The sequence below is a fragment of the Aaosphaeria arxii genome (assembly GCF_010015735.1).
Source record: "Aaosphaeria arxii CBS 175.79 unplaced genomic scaffold BU24scaffold_1, whole genome shotgun sequence".
NCBI lineage: Eukaryota > Fungi > Ascomycota > Dothideomycetes > Pleosporales > Aaosphaeria > Aaosphaeria arxii.
Genome location: NW_022983474.1, coordinates 4,912,960 through 4,939,284, shown reverse-complemented (window position 1 = coordinate 4,939,284; position 26,325 = coordinate 4,912,960). Strand labels below are relative to the sequence as shown.

Sequence of the window (26,325 nt, the reverse complement as noted above, 5' to 3'; positions counted from 1 at the left end):
GAGGAGGACGTTTTTCATGCAAAAAAGGGGAGTTGAATGGTGAGGAGTTAAAAAAAAAAATGCAAAAGGTCAGTACCGAGAATTTCAAGGAGATTGAGTTCAAGTGGTCCCGGACCGCCTCAAGTGCGTCCTCGTGAAAATAAAATGAATTAAGTTACGTTTCATCAGTGGATATCTCTACGTAGCGCCGTTTGCCCCAATGCTGCCCATCAAAATGCTTAATTCCTGGGCATAGAAAACCTCCCATGCCCCCGCCAACTCCAAAACCATGCGAGATGAACTGAATGATTATTTACATTCAGCGATCTCGGTCAACGTCGTCATGACTCTGCCGTCTCTGAGTACCAGTGGCAGACCGAATGGCGTCGAAGCCTCTCCAGATGGTAGTCTGCACGGTGGAACTCAGTTCGCGAAAAGAGCCACTGAGATCAAAACCTGTGCCTGGACTGTTGGATCCAGCTCTGCCTCTACCATCGTCGACTTCGGGACCGTCATCCCAATTTGCCTCTACGTCGGGGTCGTCGTAGAGATCTGAAGACGATATTGGCACAGGCCGGGATGCGGACGGTGAGTCGTTGTGAGTCTCGGCAACCTGTGCTTGCAAAGAGCCAGGATCATCGTGGAAAGGTCGAGATGATCGCGTCGGCAAGGATGGGAAACGAGCTCGGTCACGGAACGATTGTGATAGCGAGCGGACGACATCGCCCTTACAAATCGGGCATGTTCGACGGCGGGTCACAAGCCAAGGAGTACTAATAATGGTCAGCTAACATCCTATGATAGGATATACATTGAGTACTCACATGCACTCTACGTGAAATTCATGGCCACACGGCAAGCTCATCACTTGGCTGACACCGTCCACGTAGTCCTCTAAACATACAACACACTCTCTTTGACGGCCAACATAGCGACGACGCCATTCAGCTAGGCCACTTTCGCGTTTCTCCTCCTCCGGTACCGCCTCGCTCTGATTGACAGAAGATGATGACGCAGGCGATTCGGTCGCGGCACGAGACTGAGCTCTTGAACCAGCAGTGCTAGGCCGCGAGGCTGTTCGTTGCAACAGAGGTGTTGTTGGAGAGGTCGTCGCAGGACTTGCGGATGGCGAAGGGGTGTCGCTAATGGTGTGATATGTTCGAACAGGTAGACGTTCCACCACAGACTTCGGTGCCCTCCAGCGTCGGCGGCGTATCCGCGATCTTAGTAGTAGGAGGGCGTACACAACCGTTAACGTGACTAAGGGACTCACGACCAGAACAAGAAGAGTATCAAATATCGGACTGGAAGAAACGTTGGCTGGCGTCAAAGTAACCCAGAGACCCTCGTGATGTGCTGGGTCTTCTGGTTCCTGGCTATCTGGTTGAGCTTCGGGTACCTCTTCAACAGGTCGAGCGCCCTGGACTTGCCCGCTTCTTTGTGGGATGAAGCCACTAGATGTTCTCTGAGGTATGAGGTCGAGATCAGGCCAGTCCTGGTCACCAGTGGTGTAATCGTCTGTTATTTGTATAGGACTCACGGAAGATGGCGTGGCAGACTTGGCACCTTCATAGTCTGGAGCAGTGTCGACATCAAAATCTTCAACGGGTACCCACGCTGAGTCCTTACTGACTGTGCTTCGTTCCACACGTCTCGTGCTCCAAGGGTTGAGAGAGCGCATAGCTGAGCCGAACCAACTGGTAGAGGCCCACTTCTCCTTCTTGTCAAGGTCGGCAGTTTGGTCTGTCTCTTTCTCAGCGCTGCCGGAGCGTGCTCCACCTTTGTTACGACGCGGTTGTGTATCGAAAGGTTTTTCTTGCGCAGTTCCAGGCAATTTCGAATCCTTGGCAGGCTGTACCTGGGTAGCGCTGCTGGCAGAAAGTGAACGTAGAAAGCCAGAGGGAGGGACCAGGGACGAGAGCAGGTGAGCCGTAGTGTGCGTTATGAAGAGTGCGGGGATGGTAATATTGGAGCTGTCCCCATGTGCGTACATTCGAATTAAAGGTCCACCACGGACATCATCTCCGACAACCACGGCGACGCCTCCTCGGCTCTGAGCCCATTTTACCTTGTCCAGAAAACCGCAGCCACCTCGTTTTAGGAGTACAATCTTGCCAGTAATCTCAGCGCTCTCTTGGATTGACTGGATATCTGCATGCTCTCTTAGTGCCCGCCTGACCGGTGCACTATCATTGTCCTTGTGGTCTTCGGTGTTCGAGGATGGTCTACTTCTAGACAGGGTTTCGACGTTGAGTCTCGCTGCACTCGCACGCTCCTCCCAGCCGGGAACGTCGCTACATCCCAGTTCTCCGCGGGATAGGGCTTCGTCGCCAAAGCCGCTCCCAATCCAAAGCGGTCCGCTCAACCCCTTCGAAGGGAGAAAAGGGCCAAAAGCGGCGGGGCGCGAGAGAAAGAATGTCGAGTTATCATCTGTGAGGCTTATAATGGCAGAAGGTGGGAAGAGCGACGCAGGCGATGTGAAGGAGAAGAGGGCCTTCAGCCTACTCTGCTTCTTCGAATTCGAAGCGGCTGCAGGAGCATGGTAGCGTTCGTCTGGGTATTGTGGACTGAGACTGGTGTATAGCAACAGTGTGAGAGTCAAAAAGCTTATGGTAAGCGTTAGAAACAGTCGTATCGGGCGCATTCTGAAAAATGACGAGATGAGAGCGGAACTATTCGCAGTCTGAGAGCAGCAAGTATGCTGGAGACTCAAGCTCGTTCAAACATTCGAGTACACGCGAGGGTCGAGAAACTGGTCGCTGGAGCGAAGAGAAATCACTGGCGGCACTTTAATGTCACTTGGGGGCGATGTAACAGTGGAGGGGTGCAAATGGCTCAGAAGCGGTCGCTGTTTCGCCGGTGACGGGCTGGAACAGAACATGGGCGAGGGAAGGATGGATGCGAAGTGTAGGACATGCAGGAGGGCGTAAAAGAATTCCGAAACAAGCTTCACGGGAAAAGTCCAGGTGGTTGTGGTCGTGGTGAAGGGCGGGAGCGCGTGGTGTTGATGATGATGATGGTGCCTGTAGTGGTGAATCGTGATGCGGTGATGTGATGTGATTATCCGGATTGGGATTAGTCGCTTCGATAGGAGAGTCCGCCCCGCTGGCCCGCCCAAACTAAGTCTTCCCTATCAACCAACTTCGTCACATAACGATTAGGTAGGAGGTGATGCATTAATTTTGGAAACTTTCACCCTGTTCAGATCCATCTATGCCGACAAGGTTGGTAGAGCTTTTTTTCTCTGAAGTTTCCTTGCTGTACAGTATTTTCTTTGGATCATATCCTTGCGTAAAATGCCACCACTGATTTGGACCTCGTTCTTTTCTGAACCAAAGTCTTACCATTATCTCTTCGCGGAATCAGAGAAACAGGAAGTACATGCTGTCTTCCCATGTAATTTCTGGTTCATAGTATCATCCTGAGATGGTCCGTGATTGTCGTTCGATTCATCCGTTTAGGACTTCTTCCTATACTCGTATTCTTTGTTATGATCTGACTGGAATATGGTCGACTCTCCGTCACGTGATCCAGATATTCACACCCAGAGGTAAGGTACCTACGCGCGCACGTACGGCTCTCAGAACAAAAACAGCATGGGTGCAGATTGGCCATACTGTAGGAGAAACTGAAGTTATAGTCTTTGTTCGGGAGTGATTTCTGTCTTGCTATTCCTCGAGATGCGTTAAGTACACTTCTGTCCCATTTGAATGCGCTGAATATATTCCTACCACTTCCGAGATTAGTAGACCATCTACATTTCTATCAGAAATTCCCGTCGAAGTCTATCACATCGCAACTGCATCAGAACCTCCATTTGATGTTGCAGCGGAAGGGGGTGTTCATGACCGTCGTTACCCACGATTGCCATCAGTGCCTTCCACTTGATCGCTGTACTGAGCCCATATATCTATCGCTACGCCCGTCCTCTCCTTTGGTTCTTTTCTCCCTCAATCTTCATTGTTTATCTATTCATATACCTAACGTCCTACGAACTTTTGTCCTACATTCTCATTTCCTTATCTTTCGACGAACCTCTCAAATCTTGCTCGTCTAAGAACAAAGTCGTTCGATCAACTCCCACCGTATACTTCTACCTGCCAACTACGTCTTCGCGAGGATGAACAATGTCAACAATCCTGCACGGAGCTTCATGGTTCTACCCGGCATGAAGCCTGCCTACACCACAGACCCTAAACACCAAGGGGAGAAACGACTACCAGGCGTCGGATGGCTGCCGAACAGAGTCCGTCACATCATCATCTCGATGCTCGGCGAGTTTGTTGGAACGTTCCTGTTCCTCTTCTTCGCTTTTGCTGGTACTCAGGTTGCGAACACACCTCCGGGAGAAGCAGGGTCTCCGCCCAGCGTAGCCACGTTACTATATATCTCGCTCGCATTCGGCTTCTCGCTGGCTGTGAACGTGTGGATCTTTTTCCGAATCAGTGGAGGCTTGTTCAATCCTGCGGTACGCTGCCCTTCAAAATTATTCGAAGTCATCATCGATGTACTAATTCAATATCATACAGGTGAGCGTTGCACTTGCGCTTGTTGGAGCTCAGGGTTGGGTAAAAGCAGCACTTCTCATCGTTGCTCAACTCCTTGCAGGCATTTCTGCCGCGGGAATCGTATCAACACTCTTCCCTGGCGATCTGACTGTCCGGACCACGCTCAGCGAGGGCACATCGACAATTCGTGGCTTGTTCATCGAAGTATTCCTGACCTTCGAGCTTATCTTTTGCATTTTCATGCTCGCGGCCGAGAAGCACAAAGCAACGTTCCTAGCCCCGGTAGGAATTGGCCTCTCTCTCTTCATTGCAGAATTGGCTGGTAAGCATTTCTCTCGAACCGTACTTTGCCACCGCTCACTCTTCTAGGGGTTTACTTCACTGGCGGTTCACTAAACCCTGCTCGTTCACTCGGGCCGGATGTCATTCTAGGAACCTTCGATAGTTACCACTGGATCTACTGGGTGGGACCTCTGGTCGGCGCAGTTCTCGCAGTCGTTTTCTACCGCCTCATCAAAGCACTCGAGTACGAGACTGCCAACCCTGGTGCTGACGGTGATGGTCAAGAGCTCCGGTACCAACGCCCTGAGACTCCAGTGGGAGACAACGCCGAAGCCAGGCAATCTAGTACGTTAGTTCTCCTCTGAGTTTAGGCTTCGATTAATCTGGGAATTGACAGTGGTTTAGCACGACGTACTACGGATGGGACTGACGACTCCGATTTCCTTCCTCCTATTCATCCCATCAACAAGCCTTTTACTCAGCCACATTTTCTGAGTTCTTCGCATTACACAACCACGTCGGCAAGCTCTGCCCATTCTCAGCCTACGAGACCTCCTCGGGTATACAGACATGGTTTGGATGGCAACCGTTCCGCCTCTAGTTCGGAATCTGCATTGGACCATCCCAACGATCGCCCAAGAGCTCAGCATCGCCGCAGCACAATCAGACCATCTCGTGCACGTAGTGAAACCTCTGACAGCAGTTACCGCAGCGGACCAAGTCTAGAGTCTAGGAGTTCAAGTGCAAGTGGGCGATACGACATTCGCTCCCGGTCTCACTCTCTTGAAAGAAGTCGATCCCGCTGACGGGACGGGCCGCCTGCAGAGTCGAGGCCGCGAGGGGGGGCCTGTTATTACATCTTCTTTTGGTTCCCACATTTCGTTATCCGGGCCTGCTTCTGTCCGTAAGTAGTGGCGAAAAGTCATGCTCTGTAGGTGGCGTGTTGGTAGTAGATGTTATTGGGAGTCGGAATCAATTACAAACCCCTATTTTCCTAGTTCTTCCAAGTTTTCTGCCGACCCCTTCATGTTATGCTGAATGCGATCACACTGCACATACATTATCCCTTACCTACCTGTGCCTAATGCCTGCGCGTATAGAAGAGTCTCCGAAGCTGAGCATTGTCAATCATCATACGTATCGCTTGAGTCACCTGGGTCACAGTATTTCGTAAAATTAGATGCAAGAAAGATAGTTTCAGATAGATACAGGCTGTGGATCTTCGGGTTGAGCTGCGTAGCTAATCCTCCCTGCTGGCAAGAAAAACAGGGCGACAAGTGCCCCACCTCTGACTTGAGGGTAGCTGGAAGTACATTGTCAGTAGGGCAAAACTTCTCCAGAATCCGACCACTCACTGATGCGTCCCCGCCCCAGGACTCGTCCACCCGGCGCCCTGCCACCCAGACATGCCCATCAACTCGGCCGTCTCATCAATCTGCACCACGCAATTGATCTCGCCATACGGATGCTTATGATACTGACCCTTAAACACCTCATCACTTTCCATGTACACCGTCGTGATGCTAAAGAACCTCGTCTCCTCCTTCGGCACCGCGACCTTGGACCGCCGGTAGTGCCGGCCGTCGACCTCGATGTTGGCGGCCCAGCCCTCCTCGACGCCCTGGCGCGTCAGCGCGCACAGGTCGTCGTAGATGGGGGTTCCCGGGCCGTAGTTGGCGTTGAGGTAGGTTTCTAGGGGTTTCCCTGGGGTTCTGGGTCATAGTCAGCGGGGATGGGTTCGATTGGTTGATAATTCTCCTTCTCACTTGATTGATGGGGCGTAAAAAGGGGAAAGGGAAATGGGGGAGGGAGGAGGGTTTTACAAGTTCTCGACCTCGGAGAAGAAGTCTTGACATCGTTGCAGGAGCTTCTGGGCCGTGGGGTGTTTGGCGAAGTCGACGTCTACGGAGGGGGTGTCGTATGTTCCTCCCATGGTAGTGGTGGTTTTGTTGATATTGGAAGGGTTCTTTTTTCTTTCTTCTCTTTAATTATGTCTTTCAGTCTTCCCGTTCCAACAATGATGATGATGATAGAAGGCGATGAGATGGGGTGTTTACTGCATTGAGTTAGAATGGATGTTGAATTACAGAGGCGCAGTGGAAAACTCACAGATCAGACGAATGCCGTCAGCGTTAGCGCACAAGAAATAGAATGTGTTTATAATGTCAAACGTCTCAGTGGGAAAGTCTTCCAACAGGACAGAATCTTTTCTTATTTCTATCTAGTTACCCCGCAACGTGGACAGGAATTAGAGTATTACAAGACGCTGCCGATTCGGGATGTGTTATCGGTCGGATAGAGCACCGAGCTTTGCGCTCGGATACGTACGGCACGGCGCCAGTGGAGTTTTGGTTAGGCATTGCTTGTTTGTGGAGACGGTTTGGGACGTTTGTGACTGTGGATATTCAGGGTCCAGGTTACAGGCATATAATATGGGGTACCTGGTAACTAACGAACTGTTCGAAGATGTTCAACAGGCGTTGACGTAGGGAGGGGTGTACGACAACGGCTTATAGGGCGTGGTTGCCTATGAGGACTGCGGGGTTCTTGTTGCCTCACTAGGACAACAACCATTACTTTAAAGTAACTCAATCATAATCATCAAACAAATCCAATACAATACTTCAAAGTCTTCTGATTGTTGCCTCATCACTTCTCGACTTGGTCAGACAGAAACCCCAAATTGTGACTCCAGATTCTTCTCATCGCCCGTCGCACATCTCAACTTCTCACAGCCTTCTGTCAACATCAACAACCCACATCATGAGTTCATCCGAACAGCATCAACCAGACGCCCAAGCAGTCACCTCAGATGGCAAGAAGAAATGGATAATGCTCGGTCCGTCAATCAACCCCCCCATCCAAACCCTCCAGTTTCACCAACTCACTAACAACTCCCCCCAGAAAACAACCCCGAAGTAATGAACCGCCTCGCCACCAAACTCGGCCTATCCTCTGACCTGGAATTCTACGACGTCTACTCTCTCGACGACCCGGACCTCCTGGCCATCATCCCGCGTCCTGTCCTCGCCCTCCTCGTCATCATTCCCCTCACCCCGGCCTGGGCGCAGGACCGCGAGAAGGAGGACGCAACGATGAGCGATTACTCCGGTGTAGGCCCAGACGAACCCGTGGTCTGGTTCAAACAGACAATAGGTAACGCATGCGGCTCGATCGGTATGCTGCATAGTGCGATCAACGGCCCCGCCGTCGACTTCATCACGCCTGGCTCGGACCTTGCGGCCATCCGCGAGGCTGCGATTCCGCTGCACATGGAGGAGCGGGCGCAGATGCTGTACGACAGCGTGCCGTTCGAGAAGGCGCATAAGTCGGTAGAACAGGTCGGCGACACGCTGGCGGAAACTGAGGCCGAGCATCGCGGGCAGCATTTCGTTACTTATATCAAAGAGCGTGGCAGGCTGTGGGAGCTTGAGGGCTCGAGGAAGGGGCCGATTGATAGGGGGAGTCTGGGAGATGATGAGGATGTGCTGAGTCCCAGGGCGCTGGAGTTGGGGATTAAGAGGATCATGAAGGTGGATAGCGATGCTGGGGGACGGGATTTGAGATTCAGCTGCATCGCTTTGGCTCAGAAGTGGTAGGTGTCTATCACGGCCATATAGATTTCAAATCTGCATTGAAAGGAAAGAGTAGGGAGTAGGTTGGTCGTTTTGCTGCCAGCATAGAGTCTTGATACCAGATCTCCAGAATCAAAATCAACCCTTCTACGACTAACGAAACCATAGACACCACCCACACTTTTTACAAAATCTCCTCCCATCCATCCTCTTCCCTTCACTCAACACAGTAATAATTCCCCCCCAGCACCTCTCCCAACCCCAGCTTCCGCTCACAACCATCCAAATCCCACCTCACCCTCGCCCACCTGCCCACCTCTCCCTCCTCTTCCAACCCCAACACCCCCCTCACGTCTCCACTCCCTAGACCCTCCGGGTGCTCATACACCATAAAAACATACCGATGCTTCGTCGAGAAAACCGGTGGATTCGGCGCCAACCACCCCACCGCCGCAGCCTCCTCCTCCTCCGTCGCCTTCAGCTCAACCCACCCGTCCTCATCAGCCTCGCCGTGCGGCTCGAGGCCCGCGTGGATGAGATGCAGCATGGGGCTGAGCAGCGTGGAGAATAGCGGGGAGGGCGCGTCCGGGTCGGCGGCGACGACGAGGTATTTCTTCCCTGGGGTGACGAGGGACGAGGAGAGGGAGAAGGTGGGGGGTTGCGTGACGGAGGGTCTGGGGGCGAGGGTTCCGGGCGAGGTGATGGGGGGATGTTGGGGGTGGTGGATGCGGAGGGGGGAGGTGCGGGTGCGGGTGCAGTCGTCGTAGACGCGTTGGAGGGAGGACATTGGGGGCGTTGGGTTGGTCGTGGTGGTGAGTTGTGGATTGAATACTTTTGTGGTGTACTTGGGTATAGCGATTGATTGATGGAAGGTCTTTTTGTGCTAGCTAGAAGGTTCAATGTTTCGTGAAATTTGAAGTCTATAGGTAGGTTAATGTTTATTCTGTTTGCTTGCTGTCTACGTCAGATCTCGGAGTTTGAAGATGCAGTTCGGGCATCCTGCGATATTAAACGGTCGATCGTCTTACGGCGTGCATGAACCCTGCATATTTCCATTCGAAAGCCGCTGTGAGACCCTTGTGGCGCCGGATGAGTAGCTTTATGTATAAGAACGACAACAACAAACGTTCAACGTCAGTAGAAGATGCTACAATTCTTTCGCACAAAAAGATTTCGTTGAGCGTGTCAAATCAACTCACGAGACTTCGAAGCTCTAGAAATTATGGCAATATCACGGCGCGTACCATCCAACCCATGCATCGAATATAGTACCTTTCACATGCTCCAACTACACAATCCTGACATCTCCCCTCCAAATGAACAAACCGCCCGAAGCGCATACGAATACAAGAGACCTCCCGAGTTCATCCCAAGAGACTTAGGTGCGCAGTCACACGCCCATGTCAGCCTTGCGTTCGCGGTCAGATAGTTACAAGCGGCTGCTAACGTTGCCTTGACGTTGTAGATAGGTAGGGCGATGTAGTATTTGAGGAACAAGGTAGGGCGATATGAGGGATTACTAGCCGCTGTTACGTTGGTTGAAGCTGTTGAATGGACTATGCGTGTGTGATTTGGAATAATTTGTCACAAGATGGTCTTTGGGCTCGTCTTTGCCTGGTGAGAGGATATTGGGTCGCGATGTGGTGTTTGAAGGTGTTGTTGCTGTTGAGGAGTGTTGAGATTGTAGTTGATTGGGATATGAGAGTATAACCCTCTATGTGAAAAGAGTGTCTTTGAAGTTTAGAGCATGTGGGGGTAGTACTTCCTGACTTTGAAATTGTATTTGTATTTTCCTATATCAATATCGCTCTATAGTCGAGTGCCTGGTTTACTTGATTTATCTCTTACATAGAACAGCGAATAACAACATCGTCTTGTCTATCACGATAATGAAAGGAGCGTCCCCTTCGCCACCACTTGAACTTCACCAACAGAAGAATTTTACACTCATCACATTTTACACAGGACATAGACACGTTTCGTCCAAAAAATCTCATCTCGGCTCCTCCCCCATCACAAGCGTGGCCACCCATGATAGTTTGATGAACCACGCAGGGGTCATCGCACCACTCAACCCCCTCGGATGCGTTCCAAGATCTCTATACCACACACGCACCCTGCCAACTAGTCCCAGGCTAACGTCCCCCTACCCTTCAAGGTCATTCGCATGTATATACATCCTCCCTATCCTACCCTTTCCAATTTGTCTAGACTTCGTCAGGAGGTCAAATCCGTCCAACGCACGCTCACTTCAAATGTAACAAGCCCTCTACGGTCCGCCAACTTCCTTCCTAGCTTGGGTGATCTCCCGCGCCAGCCTTAGATTTCCTCCGAGGGAATATAGACCTTCGGTGTATGTGTTACTGGATTGGTAGATGGGAGGGTTAGAGTTAGTGCGTCGCGAGTCTCAAGCCTTGCAATTCAACGTAGCATCCAATGGTGACGATGGTGCGTAAACGCCCTTCATCGCGCTAAAGGGTCGACACATGGTTTTGAGATGGTAGGTTGGGTTCTCCTGTCATGGGTTGGAGAGTTGAGGGGAGGATGGAAGGGTTATGGGTTTTTCGCCCAGGGAGGTGGTTGATATAGAGTGTATGTGTATAAGAACCCACGAGGCGCATGTCGTGCAGATTTGTTGAAGTTGTGTAACTACCTTTACCCGGTTTTTGTTTCATATTCGGCTATTCACTTCGTTCATCATGTTTCTACGGGTTCCTGTTGCCTCGTTGGCACTCCTCATTATTGGCGTGAAGGGCCTGCCGGCTGGACCTGGGTATTTCCCGTCGAACGTGCCTGTGACAAATACGACGACAGTGTCTGCTGCAGCGTTTGGGCTGATTGATACGTATGATGCTAGTAATTGGTTGAGTAAATTCGATGTTCAGGCTGTATGTATAGCATATCAAACGATAGGTGCTTTTCACTAACATAGAGTTGAAAAGATTGCGGATCCAACTCGTAAGTGCCTTTTTAATATTGCAGCTTTTGACTCTCCAGCTAACATCAATCCCAGACGGCTACGTCAACTACGTCAACCAAGCACAAGCCCAATCCCTCGGGCTCATCAAGACCCAAAACAACGCCGTCTACATGGGCGTCGACCACACCAGCGTCCTCAACCCCTCCGGCACCGGCCGCAACAGCGTACGCCTGCAGAGCAAAACCGGCTACAACTCCGGCCTCGTGATAGCCGACTTCGCACACGTTCCCGGCAGCAACTGCGGCTCGTGGCCCGCCTTCTGGATGGTCGGCCCCAACTGGCCCAACCAGGGCGAACTCGACATCCTCGAGGGCGTCAACCTCAACACGTACAACCAAGTCACATTGCACACGTCGCCCGGGTGCGTGCCGAGCGTAGGCGCCGGTGGAGAGAGTGGGCGGAGGATAGGGAATGCGGATTGTGGTGCGAATGGCGGGTTTGTGGGGTGTGGGGTTGAGTCTGCGTCGGCGACGTCGTATGGTACGGCGTTTAATGCGAATGGCGGTGGGGTGTATGCGGCGCTGTGGACGAGCTCCGGGATCAAGGTGTGGTATTTTGCGGCGAAGAATGTGCCGGCGAATATTAGGAGTGGGAATCCGGATCCGAATACTTGGGGTACGCCGACGGCGAACTTCGCGGGGTGCGATTTTGGTGGGAAGTTTAGGGATATGCACATGGTATGTTTGATTCAGGATAGGTGAAAGCGTGGTGGGAGGTGAGGCAGCTGTGCTAATTGAGTGCTCATAGGTGTTCGATATAACGTTTTGCGGAGATTGGGCTGGCAGTGTTTGGGGATCGAGTTCTTGTGCTCAGGTCAATCCCAGCTGCAATGCCTATGTGGCATCGCAGCCACAGTCGTTTGCCGATGTAAGTTTATGGTAATTGTTGTAAAGGTCCATGCTGACTAGTCGACAGAGCTACTGGCTGGTGAATTCGGTGAAGGTGTACAGTGTTTGATTCAATGTCGGCATTGCATTGCTTCGTTTCTCCCTTCATGAGCTCGTGGCACCTTCTTTTCTTGTACGCATTTGTTCCTCCTGAAGTAATTTCTCGTAAGGGTTGAGTCCAGGTGGTCTGAGTTGGATATTGTACATTGGCAATAATGTTGTGATACCCGTAGTTGGATGCATGATGGAGCGTTGTACATATAAATCATCTATAGTTCTTGTCTATATCGTTAATCAAATCATTTGTCCCAACAATGCGCCATCGAGAGTTAAACAGACGCAAGGTTTTATCCCTGCACTGCCTTTCGTAAAGCTTCAACCTCACCCTTCTTCCATTCAGTCACCTTGCCCTGCCACTTGGATCCTTTGCCACCTCCTTTCACGGAGCTGACAATCTCCTTAACTTTAGCCGCATTCTGTTCTACGAGAGAACTTTCGCCGATGACCATGATCGATCCTACTTCTTTCTCCTGACCAGAGACCAAGATAGCAACACCTTTCTCCCCCAGCGCGTCTCTGATCTCGATGACGACAGAGTTCAGGAAGTCAAGACCGTCTGTGGGTCGATGACACCAGCCTGGCTTGCCATCGGCCAGATCAGCCTTTATGCGATCACCTTCAAATTTCGAAACTTCGACTAGAAGCTTCTTCTCCTTTCTTTTTGCGTCGGTCAAAGATTCCTGTAACCTCTGTACTGTTCCCTGTACTTCGGTGGGGGAGGAGCCGGATGACAGTGAGACACCAATGGTCCGGAGTGAATTGATAGACTCTGCTGCAAGATTGATAGCTCGATCGCCACAACTGAAGAACAGCCGACAATTGGTTCCTCGTATTGGCTGGGTGTGGTGCAGGAGGATTAACGAGATATGTGAGGTCTGCTTCAAATGGGTACCGCAACAGGCGTTGTAATCCAAATCACCGATTTTGATGAAGCGCACCACGCCCTTGTCTTTGTCGTAGTCATCAGGTAGACTATCGGCTTTCACATTTCCGGGCGTTTCCACGGTGATGGTCATGTTCTCGCGAATGGCCTCGTTGCATCGGTTCTGGATTGAGCGGAGTTCCTCGTCTGTGGGCTTCCTGGGGATCTCCACATAGTTCATCTCGCCAGCCGCACCCATCCCCCAGCCCAGAGTCTCAAGGTCCATGGTGTCCATGATGGCGGATAACAGATGTTGGCCTGTATGCTGCTGCATGAGATCCCATCGGCGCTTGAAGTCGACATCTTGTTGGACGGAGGTGCCAGGATCCAGGGGTTTCGGAGAGAATGCTACACAACGTAGGCCATGGCGCTGTAGGTTGGCGATGGGAATGGTGTCATGAGGACTTCCGGAAAGGGGAGTTATTGAGCCATGGTCAGTTGGTTGACCTCCGCCTTCTGGGAATAGAACGGAATCGGCAAACTCTATCAAGTAAGTTTTGGCAGTCGTAGAGTTGGTTTCGCTTGGGGTTTTAGAGGACTTCTTTGATTTCGGCTTCGACGTCTCTGCGGGTGGCTGATATTCGACGCAAGATACCACTTCCGTCTTGAGCCTCTGCAGGTAGGAATCCTCTTGGCAAGATAATGCGCCTACAACGCGCGGAATGATGGGTCCAGATGCCACAGCCATGGAACCTTGTATGGCTCGGGAAAGACTGCCAGCGAATAGGAATCGTTGCAAGATTCAATAGGTTAGACACAAATTATGTGATTGTATTCCTTGAGCATCAAAGTAAGACGATGACGTCGAGTCAGAATGAACAATAAAAAAAAACAGATTAGAATTGCGTAGAACTAAAGGGGTGAATGAGACTGTAGCAACCGAATGGGCTGGAAATGGGAAACGGAAAACCTGATTTCCAAGGAATTGCAGTGAAACGCTGTCGTGGCTGTCGTGGCCAAGGTTCCCAGATGCAATGTATGTATGAGGTATGAGGCAGATTCCCAGGAGAAAGAGAGAAAAAGAAAAAAAGACTGATAAATGGGTTCTTGATCTTGATTTTGAGTGTGATGATGACTCTGTGGATATGTTGAAGAGGCGCAAGTGGAGATGTTTCTAGAAACCTCCTCCCAAGTAGGATAGGACAGGATGGAAAGAGAAAGCGTAGAGGACCCTGTTTTCCCTCAGCTGCATCACGTGATGCCACTACCACCAAGTCGGAACCGATCCGCGGACCCTACCAAGACTTGTCCACTTGGGCCTTCCAATCGAACGCCATAGGGGACAAGACAACAACCACCTCAGACGAGTAACGCAACGTTGCCACTGGCAGGATAATTCGGCCGAATGACAGGTTTAGATACGAAAGGGTCCAAGGGACATGCAGCACAATTCCCATCACTGCCAAATCAGGCCTAACACCGGGAGTACAAGTCTAGAAACTTCATCCCTCCATTCCCAGTTGATGGTATCTATCTATTCCATTGCTAAGTTGGAACATACCTGGTCATTCTGCCTTTTCTTTCCTTGGAACTGGCCGGGCTGATCAATATATATTGCGTCAATGTCTTCGTCGCGACAGCTGTCTAACTTCCTCCATCATTATTTCTACCTCGTTGTTTGATACCATTGTCGCGTTGCTACTCGTATACATTTATACTGCTGCCTCTGAGGGACCTACCAAAGCCTAGACTGGCAACCCAGCCATGGCGAGAACGCCTACTCACGCCGAATTCACACGCTTCCTCTCGTCCCATCTACCACCAAAACCCAAGGACGTCTCTCTTCTCTACCATGTACCGCGTAATCCCTCCTATAATTTTGACAGTGCCCCAGTCGAGCAAGTTATTCTCAGCGTTACGGCCACTGCGCAGGTGTATGACGCAATAGGCGATCCTCGGGCCGTTAGACGCCCCGGCGTGATCGGAAAACGCCCGGGACCAGAAGAACAGCGTCAAAACAACACCATCTGTTTCCTGCATCGCCCTTTCAATCTCAGACGACGATGGATCAGAGATGACGTCCTCGTACTCTCCAGTCATCTTTCGTTCGATGAGTATCTTACCGTAGGGTGGAACACAGTGTTGGCCAGCCGACTGGGTATCAATGTCGCCGAGAGCGTCTGTGTCCAGGGCTACAAAGGTGACGCCGATCGCACCATCGGAATAGTCGGTAGTGTATCGGCCATTCTGGGGCTTCTGTTGCGCAGCATTGAGCGAGAGTTCGGCGCTATAGAGCACGCGCAGGAGGGTCTGTCCGAGGAGATACACGTCATAGCAATCATGAATGCTTTCCATGCAGACGAAGTCCAGCGTGTCAATGAAATAGCCCAGGAGCAGCAGTGGGTACCCACAGCTCAGCAGTCCGGCAAACATGTGCTCTACCTAACAGGCCAGCCTCGTGATTCCGGTCTTGACGAGGCTAAAAAGTTAGGTATGACAGTCGTATGCGTAGGACACCGCGTTGCAGAACAATGGGGAATAGGTATGTCATCGCACTCCATCAAACAAGAGTTTCGCTAAGCTAACAACCTGCATCAGAATACCTAGGGAAGCGAATACGGGAGAAATTTCCCTTCGTCACTGTGAAAGAGATTTACGAAGATGTTGACCCACTTCCTAATTGAACAAAAGAGATGGCAGAAGCTTCACGCAGCGCTCGGAATTACTCAGATTATTACAACATATGAAGCAAAAGGCTGGAATGATTGTACACCCAGAGACCAAAGCTTTCAGAATGTATCATGGTCCATAACCGACACGGCAAATTGTATAGAACCAGGAGCTGGGGCAGTTCTCTCCAACGAGACTCATCCGGTTTGAGAAGACATGTATAGCACTGCAGACATCGATGGTCACTGCGTCTGATCTGTCTGATTCTGCAGCGCCCCACGTGTGCTTTTCCACCTAGGATAGGTGCGCTATGGCCGCCCACCACGTCAACTTGATTCATCGCGAACAAGGGACCATTGGGCTCGACATCCAACGTACCAGGACAAATACGAGCAGATTTCAGATTTCATATATACACTAGACAGCACTCGCCACATAAGAGCATCTCATTGCTACTTGTGATCGACAAAGTCACCCATCGAAGCCCTGGTACTGATTGCAACAAGCCTTTCTTCCTCTATCATTTCCGATGCAACACGTTCACAGATGAAAATTCTGTAACGGCTTCAATAAAAGGCAGCCAATGATTTGCCCATCTTCGATCATATACTAACAATTCTAGCCATTCATACAGTCTTCAAGATGCACGGTAGCATTACGGCCATGCCATCCCTATCATCGGTAGAATATACTCATGCCTTGTTTGAAAAGATTCAGCCGCACCAGGGCCCATCCTTTGTTTAAAAAGGGCCTCGACAGCTCAACAGTCCCATTGACGCGTCTTGTGCAAGTAAATATTGTAGTTAATGATCATCGCATTGCAAGAGTAGACTATACACAAATTTACATCATCGAAATGTGTTTAACTTGTTATTCTTTTGGACACATGATCGATAGTGATTAACAATATTTTCTTTTTCTCTTCTAATCTTACAAACAACTGATGCCTAGAAAAGCAATATGCGTCAAGCCTGCATGCCCGGTTGGGTGGCTTATCGATAGCTGTGAGCTCACATACTCCGTACATGCTCACGCACTTGTCTTCTAACTTGAACCTTTTGTGCATCATTCGACAACTTTCCCCCACATATTGGCCATCCTATTGACCCAATGCTTCGACTTTCCTCTTGTTACCGCAGGATGTTCTTATATATCCATGTCGTTAGAACACCATCTACGCTACGCCACGCTCCCTTGTCTACAGGCGCGAGGCTAGCTCCGGCTCGTACACAACGTTCATGGGAGTACTTGTCCGAGATCGACGCGGAAGATCCACACGGCTACTCGGCAGGTCGGTACTGCCCAATCGAAATAGGACAGAATTACAAGGATGGCCGATACAAAGTCATCTACAAGCTCGGCTGGGGCGGGTATGCTACCGTCTGGCTTGCAAGAGACACCCGGTATACATTGCTGTCGCTTGCCTGTACACGATGAGCTAGCTAATGATTTGTGTTGAATTCAAGGAATTGTACCAACGTCGCTTTGAAGTTCGGCCATGTAGACGTGACAAGTAATGAGCTTCGGATCATGCGACATCTTCAGAAATCTCACTTGGCTCACCCAGGTCGGAATCATGTGGTGCGCCTGCTGGATAGTTTCGATGTCAGTTCGAGGCATACGTGCCTCGTGTTTGAACCTATGGGCGTAAGCGTACCGGCCCGTATAGAACGACAGACCGGAGGCCGTTTACCAGCGAGGATTGCTAGAAGCGTGACCCTTCAGTTGGCTTTGGGTCTAGACTACCTTTGGCAATGTGGAGTCGCACATGGAGGTGAGGACAAGCGTGGATGTCTGTGCTACCTATGCTAATGCATGTGTTTGTGAAGATCTGCACATAGGAAACATCCTGTTCTCCGCTCCTGAGGTGGCTATTTGGTCGGAATATCGCCTCAAGTCCTATCTTGGTGTGCCGCAAACTGGAGCTGTCAAGCGCCTTGATGGAGCTCCGGTGCTTGATTCTTCAATGCCCCGTCATTTGGTATGGCCAAGGGAACTACCAGGAAGCTCCACAGAAATCAAGATTATTGATTTAGGCGGTGGTGAGCACGACCAGCCAGGTATTCATGATGTGCGGCATCTTCTAAATTCTCGCAGCTTTCTTCCACGATAGCCCACCTGACATTGTGCACACTCCATACCATGTGCGCGCACCAGAAGCCTTGTTCGGTCAACCATTGAATCATGGAGTAGACATGTGGAGTATCGGCTGTTTGGTATGTAGCTGACATCCTCGCGAGTATCTCACTACTCACATGTTACAGTTATTCGAAATTATCACGGGGAGAGCCTTGATAAGTCCCATACTCGCAGACCGGCTAAGCTCGATAGAAGAGATCCGATCGTGTATCGGCACTGCTCCCAAAGAATGGGTAGACAGCCTGAGTGACGAAGACAAAGAGATTATGAGGAGAAATTCAGTGGATCCTCTTGAGCTCGATCGATACTTTCGGCTTGCCTACGAGCAAGATGATGATGCGATCTTAGGTTGTGGCGGCGAAGATGACTTCCAAGTCGAAGACTATGAGAAAGCCCCGCGCGAGCTTACGCACGAACAGTTGGATTCTATCAGTGCAACTTTGCATAAGATCTTGGTCTATGACGCTCATTCGAGAGGGACGCCAGCAGAATTGCTGCGCAGTCCTTGGTTTGAGAATAACGATGCTGAAGACGTTTCCATTGCGCAATGTAAAGGCGACGGTCAGGCTCAAGGTGAAAGTCGAGACGAAATGTCGGCGTGCTAAATACTCACACACAATTCATGACAACTATCATATGTTCATTCTTCTCCAGATATATTCGCAACGGGACGCTTCTGCTGTCTTTCGCGACATCTCATGGGAGACCTCTACTCATCGCCAGGGGCATTGAAACTATAATCACGACATCCTTTACCTGAGCCGACTTGAAATTAGGTAAGTATATTTATCATTCGTTATTATAGATACCATCCGTGGAGCCGTCTTCTTATATTGAAATGGTGGCAGGTCACATGACTGCAATCTTCATCCCGTATACTTCGCAGAGAGCTAGTGCTGAATATTTACCAGATTTTAATGATTGTACCAATCCGTACAATAATTCATGCTCTCTGGATCCCCAAAAGTTCGCCTTCTGGGTGCTCGCCAATCACGGCTTGACCATCGTCCCCGTAGCAGGGGTGGATTCGGACTTTTACCGCCCAACACCCAATGAAGGCTCCAAGACACCACCTTGCTAATACGACTCCCACATCCATCGCAACAAATCAGATTGGCGCCCCAGCGACAAAGGAAGGTCACTTACCATCCTCACTGCCGCTCCCGAATGACCTCCCTATTCCAGTGGCTTGTGTATATGGGTCCCCTGAAATTAATGCGATGTCCACCATGGTCCCAAATATCGTTCTTACTAGTCGATCCAGCAAATGAACCCCTCCAAATCGCAACATACCAATCGTCGCGCATGTCCGGCACAATGTGCAAAGTTGCGGGACCCTGAGAGGGGGATCTGTTTCTTGGGGCGATGTGAGCTTTTATGCGGATGATCCGTTGCTGGGGTCTTATATTAACCAGCAAGACATGGTAGCCACACCCACCCTATCAAGCACGCTGGAGATCAGGTCGCGCGCGAGAGTATCTTTATGTATAAAAGGTCTGCTGCGCTGTTGCTTGTGACTGTGTGTTTTGGGGATTCCTGCTGGTGACCAGTCCATTCGTTTGTCGTCGTCGTTGCTGTCAGTCTATTCACTCGTTATAAAAGATATATCGTCGTTCGTTATGTTGCTCCACGACTTCTTCTCCTTTGCAGCGCTGCTGGCGACTGTGTCTGCCCTCCCAACGATCAAGATGGAGAAACGACAAGCTCCCGCTGGAGTTCCTGACTATGTCATGAAATATGGTATGTAACTATGCAAGATATTGTTTCGTCTACCCTTTTCGTTGTTCTACATTTCATGACCGAATTGGGGAAAAGCTCGTGGTGATCGAACTTGACCCTAAACGCAACTTTATGCCTTGTAAACTCCGAACGACTAGTAAAACTTTACTATCAGCGCTCAATAACACTCCGGAAACGGAAATTATAATTTTCTTCAACATTTCGAAAAAAAGCCCCACAATATCAGTCCGCTAACATACCAAACAGCACCCGTCGTCTACCTCCACTCCCAAGAGAAATACTTCCCTTCGGACATCTCCGCCCAACTCGCCCACTCAATCCCCAAAGTGCAATTCCAAGACGTTCCTGGGGTTCCAAACCCCCTAGACCTGAACAATCTCGACCAAGTCACCGGAGATGCTTTCCTTACCTCCAAGGACGATGTGACCAAGGACCCTGAGTGGATCAAGGGAGTCAGGCCGGACTCCAATGGCAAGACTAATAATGCTGTTACGGCTGCCGTTATCGTCAACGACAAGGGAGATGGGAACGTGGATGCTTTTTACTTCCACTTCTACGCGTATAATTATGGTGGGACTGTACTTGGACTCCCGCAACTGAACTTTGGAAACCATGTTGGAGACTGGTAAGTCGATATCCCCTTCCCCTCTCAAATCCCCCAACACCCGGACAAAACTAACACACATGTTCACAGGGAACACAACATGATCCGCTTCAAGAACGGCGTCCCACAACACGTCTGGTACTCCCAGCACGCGAACGGGCAAGCCTTCAGCTACTCCGTGACCCAAAAGCACAACAACGGCGACCGCCCCATCGCCTACTCCGCCTCTGGCTCCCACGCCATCTACGCCATCCCCGGAAAGCACGACCACACGATCCCGAACTTCAACCTCCCCGGCGGCGTCCTCGAAGACAAGACGGACGCCGGCGTCTTCTGGGACCCCATGCTCGCGGCGTACTACTACAAGTTTAACGCCGCGGACGGCTCGTTCACGCCGTACGACGGCAACTCCGGCACCCCGGTGAAGTACTTGGGTTTCAAGGGCCGCTGGGGAGACCAGGAGTATCCGACGAGTGATAAGAGGCAGGTTAAGCTGTTTGGCCAGGCGAAGTTTAGTAGTGGGCCGACGGGGCCGGCGGATAAGCAGTTGAATAGGCAGAATGTGTGCCCGGAGAATGGACAGAGGTGTATCTTGAGGGGGATACTTGTTCCCAGAACGGTTGGAGATGAGGAGGATGAGGGTGCTTGATTTTCTTTTCTGGATGATGGGGAGGGAGAGGGGGCGTTTGGGGTTGGTTGGTGATATACCCGGTGTGTTGAATTTTGGGCATTTGGGGATTGTGATAATGTTGGTTGGGTTGCGGTCTGTGTCATTTTATTCTCTCGCGTCGATGCGCGGATTTCATTTGTATATAATTTTGTGATGCAGTTCTGGCAGGCTGCCGTTATTGTAGGTTTATACGAGAGCAAGAAGGCATTGCATGTTTTCGCAATAAAGTCGTTATACAGTTGATTATCAACGGAAGTTTCAAAAATATAACTGCGACTTCAATCACGTAGGAAGGTGTCTCCGAACCCAAATTCCTCCTGAAAATGAGATTGAAACATGTTCCAAGACGAAGAGAGAAAGACTAGACTGGAGAATCCAATGCCCATGTACTGCTACACCGCAGTAACAAAGCTGCCTGTCAAAGATCAACCTCACATGTCCACACTCTCCCTTCCCTAGTACCCATTGCAATAACTTTTCCAGACACATCACATATCCACGGGCGATACTCTGTGGGTAGCCACAGTATCCTCTCCGACTTGTATGTTATCCATTTCTTGTCTGGACTCAGTCCGATGCACCGGGGCTTACCAGGTTGAAGCTTTGTGATAGCCGTTGTCCGGCTTGGAGATGTCGAACTACCAATGACAAGATCGCCAATGTCGGGGCGAAGTCGGTCACCGGTAGAGTTGAATGATATGGGATACAAATATTGGTCAATCTCGAGCGTCTGCAGGCACTCGCCGCTGCTAGCATCCCAGACCTTGACTGTCTTATCAAGTGACCCCGATACTAAATAGGCCGAGTTGTGCGAGAAGGCTACCGACTCAACACATCCGCTATGGCCGTTGAGAGTCTGCGTACAATCGTCACTGCTGCTGCCAACCTCCCAGATCTTGATCGTGCCATCAAATAACCCCGACGCTATATAGGCCGAGTTGTGCGAGAAAGCTAGTGAGCTAACAATTTTGCGGGTCTTGATCGTCAGCACGCAATCGTTGCTGCTGTTGCCAACCTCCCAGATCTTGATCCTGCCATCGGATGACCCTGACGCTATATAAGCTGAGTCATGGGAGAAAGCTAATGAATAGATCGTGTTGATATGACCCTCGAGCGTCTGCACGCAATCGCTGCTGCTGCTATTAAATTTCCAGACCTTAACCGTGTTATCGTCTGACCCCGATGCGATGTAGGCTGAGTCGTGAGAGAACACTATCGACCCAACAGAAGAGCTGTGGCCCTCAAGCGTTTGCAGGCACCTGCTGCTGCCAACCTCCCAGATCTTGATCGTACAATCGCCGGACCCTGACCCTGAGGCTATATAGGCTGAGTCGTGAGAGAAGGCTATTGAAAGGACCACTCTTCTGTGGTCCGTGAGCGTCTGCAAGCACTTGCTGCTGTTGTGGCTGACGCTGTCGTTGCGGATGCCTCTGATTTCCCAGATCTTGATCGTACTATCAGCTGATCCCGACGCTATATAGTCTAAGTTCTGGGAGAAGGCTACTGATAAGACATCATCGCCATGGCCCTTGAGCGTCTGTATGCACGTGCCACTTCTTGCCTCCCAGATCCCAACTGAGCCACTTTCTAACCCCGACACTATATAGGTTGAGCAGTGTGAGAAGGCTACTGAGCTGATATAATCGTCGTGGCCCTTGAGCATCTGTAGGCACTTGCCACTGCTTGTCTCCCAGATAACGATTATGCCATTTTCTGACCCTGCCGCGATATAGGTCGAGCAGTGTGAGAAGGCTACCGAGGAGACAGGAGTGAAGTCGTCCCTGAGCGTATGTAGGCATTTGCCACTGTTAGTCTCCCAGATTTTAATCTTGCTATAGCCTGACTTCGATGCAATCAAATTGTGAGAGAAGGCTAGTGCGTGGACAGGTCCGTTGTGGTCAATTAATGTCCGCAGACACTCGCCACTGGTAGCTTCCCAGGTCTTGATGGTGCCATCATTTGACCCCGACGCGATCAAGTTATCAGAGAAGGCTACTGATAAGACATCATCGCTGTGGCCCTTGAGCGTCTGCAGGCATTCCCCGCTGCTAGCTTTCCAGATCTTAACTGTGCTATCGGCGGCTGACACCGACGCGATCAAGCCGTGAGAGAAGGCTATTGAGAGGATAAGACCGCTGTTGCCCTTGAGCGTCTGCAGGCACTCGCCGCTACTGACCTCCCAGATCTTAATTGTGCCATCGTTGGACCCAGATGCTACCAAATTGTGAGATACGGCTACTGAAGTGACATAGCCGGTGTGTCCCTCGAGTGTCTGCAAACAAGGTCCCCAGTTCTCTGCCACTGCTGGCTTTATTGAAAGCCATCCAGGATTTTCGTGTTTAGATAATTTCCTGATCAAACTTTCACTCGGGCTGAATACGAGTGCTGACACATACGTCTGAAGAGGTGCATTCTCTATTGCCCCTTTGTGGGTCATGATGAATCGGCGCGCGTCTTTAACTACTAAAAGCACGGCAGAGAGGGGGTCCGTTCGATTCTAGATAAATCAGTATGCTTCTGCCGTAAGAGAAGCGCTCATCAAAGTCTTACATAAATCAACCTCTCAAGTTTTGCCATCAGCACTAGTCCCTTTGGCATGCTTTTGCAAAGACTTAGAGCCTCTAGCCAGTAAAGATATTTCTGTTTCAGAAACTCGTAAACACTGCCTCCAATCTGAATAGCTGCTCGATCGGCAGCAGGTGAGATGTCCTGCCAGCTACAAAGGTGATCAATCCAGTATATGCACGAGTAGCGTGACGATGCTAGCGGATCTGGCTCTGGAGGTTCTACCTGGTCGATGAGATATCCGGGTGCACGCAAGTTGTACATATCTCTTTTTAGTGTGGTGGACATGGCTTCTAGTGATTTTGAAAAGAGTACGTGGTGAATGTCTTCCTGCCCTGACGGGAAGATATGACCACGCGCCTGTGCCAGCAGAAAGTCTTTGGCGGACTGATGCACAAAGTAGACGGTATTCTCTCGTAGCGTGAGAAACGATCCGCAGTGGCCAATGATCTCTTGTATTGCCTCATGATCGTCTGCAACATCCTCGAGCTGTTCGGTAAGTGCAACCAGCTCCGCGAGAGTAGTAGGACGATACACGGTAGCAGCGAGGGCCAAGATTTCTTTACAAACATCTGCATCGTCCGAGCTGTTTATTTGCTGTATCATCTGCTCATAAAGTGTGTCAAGACCAGGCGGAAAGGCGCTTAATCTTTTCATCACATGGCGTTTCGGAACATCTCGAAGGTTTTGGTACACCAATGCAACCCAAAGGAACGTCCCTTTTGCATTCGACGTTAAATGATGGTGAACGGCTTGTGTCGTTTTTTTGTCATATTTCTTGTCCCGTGCTAATTGGACTACCTTTTGCTGGATGAAGATGTCGACGGCAGCAGAGACGGAGTCTGCATTTAGCTCCAAACTCAGTCTTGCTCGCCCACCCGCCTTTGCTAGTCGCTCCTCAATGTCCGGCCAATTGCGACTTGATACAATCCATTTGACACGAGGCGATGCTGAAGATTGCTCAACAATAAAGTCTAACAGTTTCGGTAGACCCACAACACACTCATCGAGCGCATCGACGGCCAGGTACTTGATGGCCAAGTTTGGGTCCTGTAAGACACTTGCAAAAATCTCAGACATGGCAGTCCAAGCGTTCGCGTCCTCAAAAAGCGCCTTGCCCGCGTGGTCGTGTTTCTTCCGAATATGCGCAACAAGCGAAGGTTGTTGATCAACAAGCAGGTACAGCAATCCCCGTAGCACAGCTGTGGCGTTGTTAATTCGCGCATCTGTGGCCTGGCAGAAGAAGTACGATAGAAGATCTTTCTTAGCCAGCGACTGATTCCTCAGATCATCAAGGATGCCACAAAGAAGCATTGTCTTGCCCTTGCCAGGGTCCCCTTTGATCCAAAGTAGCTGGCTCTCCTTGCTGTCACGCCATTGTTTGAATTCACTATTCTCAAAAACCCAGCGGTACGAATCTTGCAATAAGCCACCCTTAGTGTCTTCAATGCGCTTCTTGTCGTCGCGGGGATCAGTGGCGCGGAGGTCGTGAATACACCCATCCCTCTTGCGGACCTCGTCCATGAGCCGCTTGAACGCGCTTGTGAGCCCTTCGCCATAGATTGGAGGAACATTGACATTGACTATTCCTATCAACGAGTATGCTCTATCCTCTTCGAAGGTCGTCTGACGTGTCTCTATCCATGACAAACGTTCATCGACCGTAAACTGGGTCAGGGGGGCACCTTGTAGCGCTGCTTTGGGTATTCCAGTTATTCTACGTATTTGATGCATCAACGATCCTTTATCGCCTAATCTCCTGCCTTCACGGGAGAAAAACTCAACTGAGTCAGGGGCTAGTAGCTCTTGGAGTGTCCAGCCCCGAGTAAACCACTTGCTTTTCTGGAAGTCAGGTTCCCATGGCGTTGAGCTAGAATCAGCGCTAGAATTTTGGAGAGGACTGGAAACGTCTGGCAAATAAACATAGCATCGTGCTGCGTCTTGGTACCAGCGGAACATGGAATTGATCGCATATGAGAGTTCGGCCTTGTCTGTCTTGTCGATGCAACAAGTGTCCACCCAGTAGTATTGCAGGCCATCGTTTTTTGCTTGCTGTCTGCAGAACTCGAGCTTTTCAAACCCGCTCTTAATAGTCCTCTTCCTCTTCCTGGTACTGTTCTGCAATTCTTGCAAGGTGACCTCCTCATTGGGTATCCAGGTATGTGAAAGTATCGCATAAGGAGGGATGATATCGGAACTCCTGAAATCTTTTAGAGTAAACTCATCGCCTACGCATTCTAAAAGACGCATAATTGTGTGCACATAAACAGGCCCAGGAACAAGGAACGAGGGCGATGGGATGGGAGAGGCATCAAGCTGAGAAAAGCAAGAGGAACACAAGCAACGTTTATATCCAAGCAGAACAAGGAGAACTAGGTTTTCATGCGAACAGAAGGGTTGAGGGGTTCCCGTGTCGATGTTTCAACGTTGTATGTTAGCAAACCCCGAAATAGGTACTTCCAGCGGCTATGGCTCCTTGGCACCCCTTCGCACTAGGCCGGATCCGGTTAGGGGACCGCTGTGATCAGCCGTGACACTAGATAGGTAGGTAATAGGTAGGTTGGCACGTTGGGTAGATAGGGTAGGAACTGTAACGTTGTAGGCATAGAAACTACTACAAGTACCCTGACATGCATCTGCCTTTCTACTGCTGCATTTATCCTCTCTCCTTCTATTATACTTTGTAGCCTGTGTAGGATATATATTTCTTCTTCTTCTTTTTTCTGTCTTGCTTTCTGTCTGTTTGTGGACAACATCATTCGTTGGAACAATACCACCCTTTCCCTGCTACTGCTTGCTTCCTT

At 50.3% G+C, this 26,325-nt stretch overlaps 12 protein-coding genes across 12 annotated transcripts; 7 read left to right on the top strand and 5 right to left on the bottom strand.

Annotated features, from left to right (window-relative positions):
- Window positions 1-103: 103 nt before the first annotated feature.
- Window positions 104-2,986, bottom strand: BU24DRAFT_363230 (uncharacterized protein). The gene is made up of 2 exons (XM_033524205.1): window positions 804-2,986; window positions 104-752 (listed from the first exon to the last, which is right to left on the bottom strand). The coding sequence occupies exons 1-2, from the start codon at window positions 2,621-2,623 to the stop codon at window positions 299-301; spliced, it is 2,274 nt and encodes a 757-aa protein (XP_033390494.1). The 5' UTR covers window positions 2,624-2,986; the 3' UTR covers window positions 104-298.
- A 1,146-nt stretch (window positions 2,987-4,132) lies between these two features.
- BU24DRAFT_338463 (aquaporin-like protein) lies at window positions 4,133-5,575 on the top strand (the record flags this gene model as incomplete). Its single annotated transcript, XM_033523133.1, has 4 exons — window positions 4,133-4,447; window positions 4,509-4,809; window positions 4,857-5,118; window positions 5,167-5,575. 4 exons carry the CDS (start codon window positions 4,133-4,135, stop codon window positions 5,573-5,575), a joined length of 1,287 nt encoding a protein of 428 aa, XP_033390493.1.
- Window positions 5,576-5,966: 391 nt separating this feature from the next.
- Window positions 5,967-6,945, bottom strand: BU24DRAFT_488428 (uncharacterized protein; the record flags this gene model as incomplete). The annotated part of the gene is made up of 3 exons (XM_033533547.1): window positions 6,593-6,945; window positions 6,125-6,481; window positions 5,967-6,072 (listed from the first exon to the last, which is right to left on the bottom strand). Exons 1-3 carry the CDS (start codon window positions 6,700-6,702, stop codon window positions 5,967-5,969), a joined length of 573 nt encoding a protein of 190 aa, XP_033390492.1. The 5' UTR covers window positions 6,703-6,945.
- Window positions 6,946-7,151: 206 nt separating this feature from the next.
- On the top strand, window positions 7,152-8,848 carry BU24DRAFT_363223 (ubiquitin carboxyl-terminal hydrolase). Its single transcript, XM_033524204.1, has 2 exons — window positions 7,152-7,608; window positions 7,674-8,848. Exons 1-2 carry the CDS (start codon window positions 7,533-7,535, stop codon window positions 8,366-8,368), a joined length of 771 nt encoding a protein of 256 aa, XP_033390491.1. The 5' UTR covers window positions 7,152-7,532; the 3' UTR covers window positions 8,369-8,848.
- BU24DRAFT_446999 (PEBP-like protein) lies at window positions 8,241-9,357 on the bottom strand. The gene has a single exon (XM_033530798.1). The coding sequence runs from the start codon at window positions 9,129-9,131 to the stop codon at window positions 8,562-8,564; it is 570 nt and encodes a 189-aa protein (XP_033390490.1). The 5' UTR covers window positions 9,132-9,357; the 3' UTR covers window positions 8,241-8,561.
- A 209-nt stretch (window positions 9,358-9,566) lies between these two features.
- On the top strand, window positions 9,567-9,726 carry BU24DRAFT_417808 (uncharacterized protein; the record flags this gene model as incomplete). The annotated part of the gene is made up of 1 exon (XM_033526813.1): window positions 9,567-9,726. A coding segment is annotated over one exon (160 nt), but the record flags the coding sequence as incomplete, so codon positions are not given.
- Window positions 9,727-10,827: 1,101 nt separating this feature from the next.
- BU24DRAFT_38812 (glycoside hydrolase family 16 protein) lies at window positions 10,828-12,465 on the top strand. The gene is made up of 5 exons (XM_033525002.1): window positions 10,828-11,232; window positions 11,287-11,302; window positions 11,358-12,001; window positions 12,072-12,191; window positions 12,240-12,465. The coding sequence occupies exons 1-5, from the start codon at window positions 11,044-11,046 to the stop codon at window positions 12,279-12,281; spliced, it is 1,011 nt and encodes a 336-aa protein (XP_033390488.1). The 5' UTR covers window positions 10,828-11,043; the 3' UTR covers window positions 12,282-12,465.
- Window positions 12,397-14,326, bottom strand: BU24DRAFT_417807 (ThrRS/AlaRS common domain-containing protein). The gene has a single exon (XM_033526812.1). The coding sequence runs from the start codon at window positions 13,879-13,881 to the stop codon at window positions 12,559-12,561; it is 1,323 nt and encodes a 440-aa protein (XP_033390487.1). The 5' UTR covers window positions 13,882-14,326; the 3' UTR covers window positions 12,397-12,558.
- A 491-nt stretch (window positions 14,327-14,817) lies between these two features.
- BU24DRAFT_38793 (uncharacterized protein) lies at window positions 14,818-15,842 on the top strand. The gene is made up of 2 exons (XM_033524990.1): window positions 14,818-15,675; window positions 15,732-15,842. The coding sequence occupies exons 1-2, from the start codon at window positions 14,898-14,900 to the stop codon at window positions 15,815-15,817; spliced, it is 864 nt and encodes a 287-aa protein (XP_033390486.1). The 5' UTR covers window positions 14,818-14,897; the 3' UTR covers window positions 15,818-15,842.
- Window positions 15,843-16,773: 931 nt separating this feature from the next.
- Window positions 16,774-18,703, top strand: BU24DRAFT_38728 (kinase-like protein). The gene is made up of 5 exons (XM_033524961.1): window positions 16,774-17,206; window positions 17,270-17,577; window positions 17,633-17,845; window positions 17,901-18,019; window positions 18,068-18,703. Exons 1-5 carry the CDS (start codon window positions 16,914-16,916, stop codon window positions 18,545-18,547), a joined length of 1,413 nt encoding a protein of 470 aa, XP_033390485.1. The 5' UTR covers window positions 16,774-16,913; the 3' UTR covers window positions 18,548-18,703.
- A 589-nt stretch (window positions 18,704-19,292) lies between these two features.
- On the top strand, window positions 19,293-21,155 carry BU24DRAFT_38761 (uncharacterized protein). Its single transcript, XM_033524972.1, has 3 exons — window positions 19,293-19,682; window positions 19,929-20,307; window positions 20,377-21,155. Exons 1-3 carry the CDS (start codon window positions 19,562-19,564, stop codon window positions 20,933-20,935), a joined length of 1,059 nt encoding a protein of 352 aa, XP_033390484.1. The 5' UTR covers window positions 19,293-19,561; the 3' UTR covers window positions 20,936-21,155.
- Window positions 21,156-21,228: 73 nt separating this feature from the next.
- On the bottom strand, window positions 21,229-25,939 carry BU24DRAFT_384629 (WD40 repeat-like protein). The gene is made up of 2 exons (XM_033524849.1): window positions 23,507-25,939; window positions 21,229-23,453 (listed from the first exon to the last, which is right to left on the bottom strand). The coding sequence occupies exons 1-2, from the start codon at window positions 25,769-25,771 to the stop codon at window positions 21,375-21,377; spliced, it is 4,344 nt and encodes a 1,447-aa protein (XP_033390483.1). The 5' UTR covers window positions 25,772-25,939; the 3' UTR covers window positions 21,229-21,374.
- Between the last annotated feature and the right edge of the window lie 386 nt (window positions 25,940-26,325).

Coding starts and splice junctions, on each gene's coding strand:
- BU24DRAFT_363230 (XM_033524205.1), bottom strand. CDS start 2,623: ATGCGCCCGATACGACTGTTTCTAACGCTTACCATAAGCTTTTTGACT. Junction 753..803: donor GAATTTCACGTAGAGTGCAT/GTGAGTACTCAA, acceptor GACCATTATTAG/TACTCCTTGGCTTGTGACCC.
- BU24DRAFT_363223 (XM_033524204.1), top strand. CDS start 7,533: ATGAGTTCATCCGAACAGCATCAACCAGACGCCCAAGCAGTCACCTCA. Junction 7,609..7,673: donor GAAGAAATGGATAATGCTCG/GTCCGTCAATCA, acceptor AACTCCCCCCAG/AAAACAACCCCGAAGTAATG.
- BU24DRAFT_446999 (XM_033530798.1), bottom strand. CDS start 9,131: ATGTCCTCCCTCCAACGCGTCTACGACGACTGCACCCGCACCCGCACC.
- BU24DRAFT_38812 (XM_033525002.1), top strand. CDS start 11,044: ATGTTTCTACGGGTTCCTGTTGCCTCGTTGGCACTCCTCATTATTGGC. Junction 12,002..12,071: donor AGTTTAGGGATATGCACATG/GTATGTTTGATT, acceptor GAGTGCTCATAG/GTGTTCGATATAACGTTTTG. Junction 12,192..12,239: donor AGCCACAGTCGTTTGCCGAT/GTAAGTTTATGG, acceptor ACTAGTCGACAG/AGCTACTGGCTGGTGAATTC.
- BU24DRAFT_417807 (XM_033526812.1), bottom strand. CDS start 13,881: ATGGCTGTGGCATCTGGACCCATCATTCCGCGCGTTGTAGGCGCATTA.
- BU24DRAFT_38793 (XM_033524990.1), top strand. CDS start 14,898: ATGGCGAGAACGCCTACTCACGCCGAATTCACACGCTTCCTCTCGTCC. Junction 15,676..15,731: donor TGCAGAACAATGGGGAATAG/GTATGTCATCGC, acceptor AACCTGCATCAG/AATACCTAGGGAAGCGAATA.
- BU24DRAFT_38728 (XM_033524961.1), top strand. CDS start 16,914: ATGCTTCGACTTTCCTCTTGTTACCGCAGGATGTTCTTATATATCCAT. Junction 17,578..17,632: donor ATGTGGAGTCGCACATGGAG/GTGAGGACAAGC, acceptor GTGTTTGTGAAG/ATCTGCACATAGGAAACATC. Junction 17,846..17,900: donor GATTATTGATTTAGGCGGTG/GTGAGCACGACC, acceptor AAATTCTCGCAG/CTTTCTTCCACGATAGCCCA.
- BU24DRAFT_38761 (XM_033524972.1), top strand. CDS start 19,562: ATGTTGCTCCACGACTTCTTCTCCTTTGCAGCGCTGCTGGCGACTGTG. Junction 19,683..19,928: donor TGACTATGTCATGAAATATG/GTATGTAACTAT, acceptor CATACCAAACAG/CACCCGTCGTCTACCTCCAC. Junction 20,308..20,376: donor GGAAACCATGTTGGAGACTG/GTAAGTCGATAT, acceptor ACATGTTCACAG/GGAACACAACATGATCCGCT.
- BU24DRAFT_384629 (XM_033524849.1), bottom strand. CDS start 25,771: ATGCGTCTTTTAGAATGCGTAGGCGATGAGTTTACTCTAAAAGATTTC. Junction 23,454..23,506: donor AACTTGAGAGGTTGATTTAT/GTAAGACTTTGA, acceptor TGATTTATCTAG/AATCGAACGGACCCCCTCTC.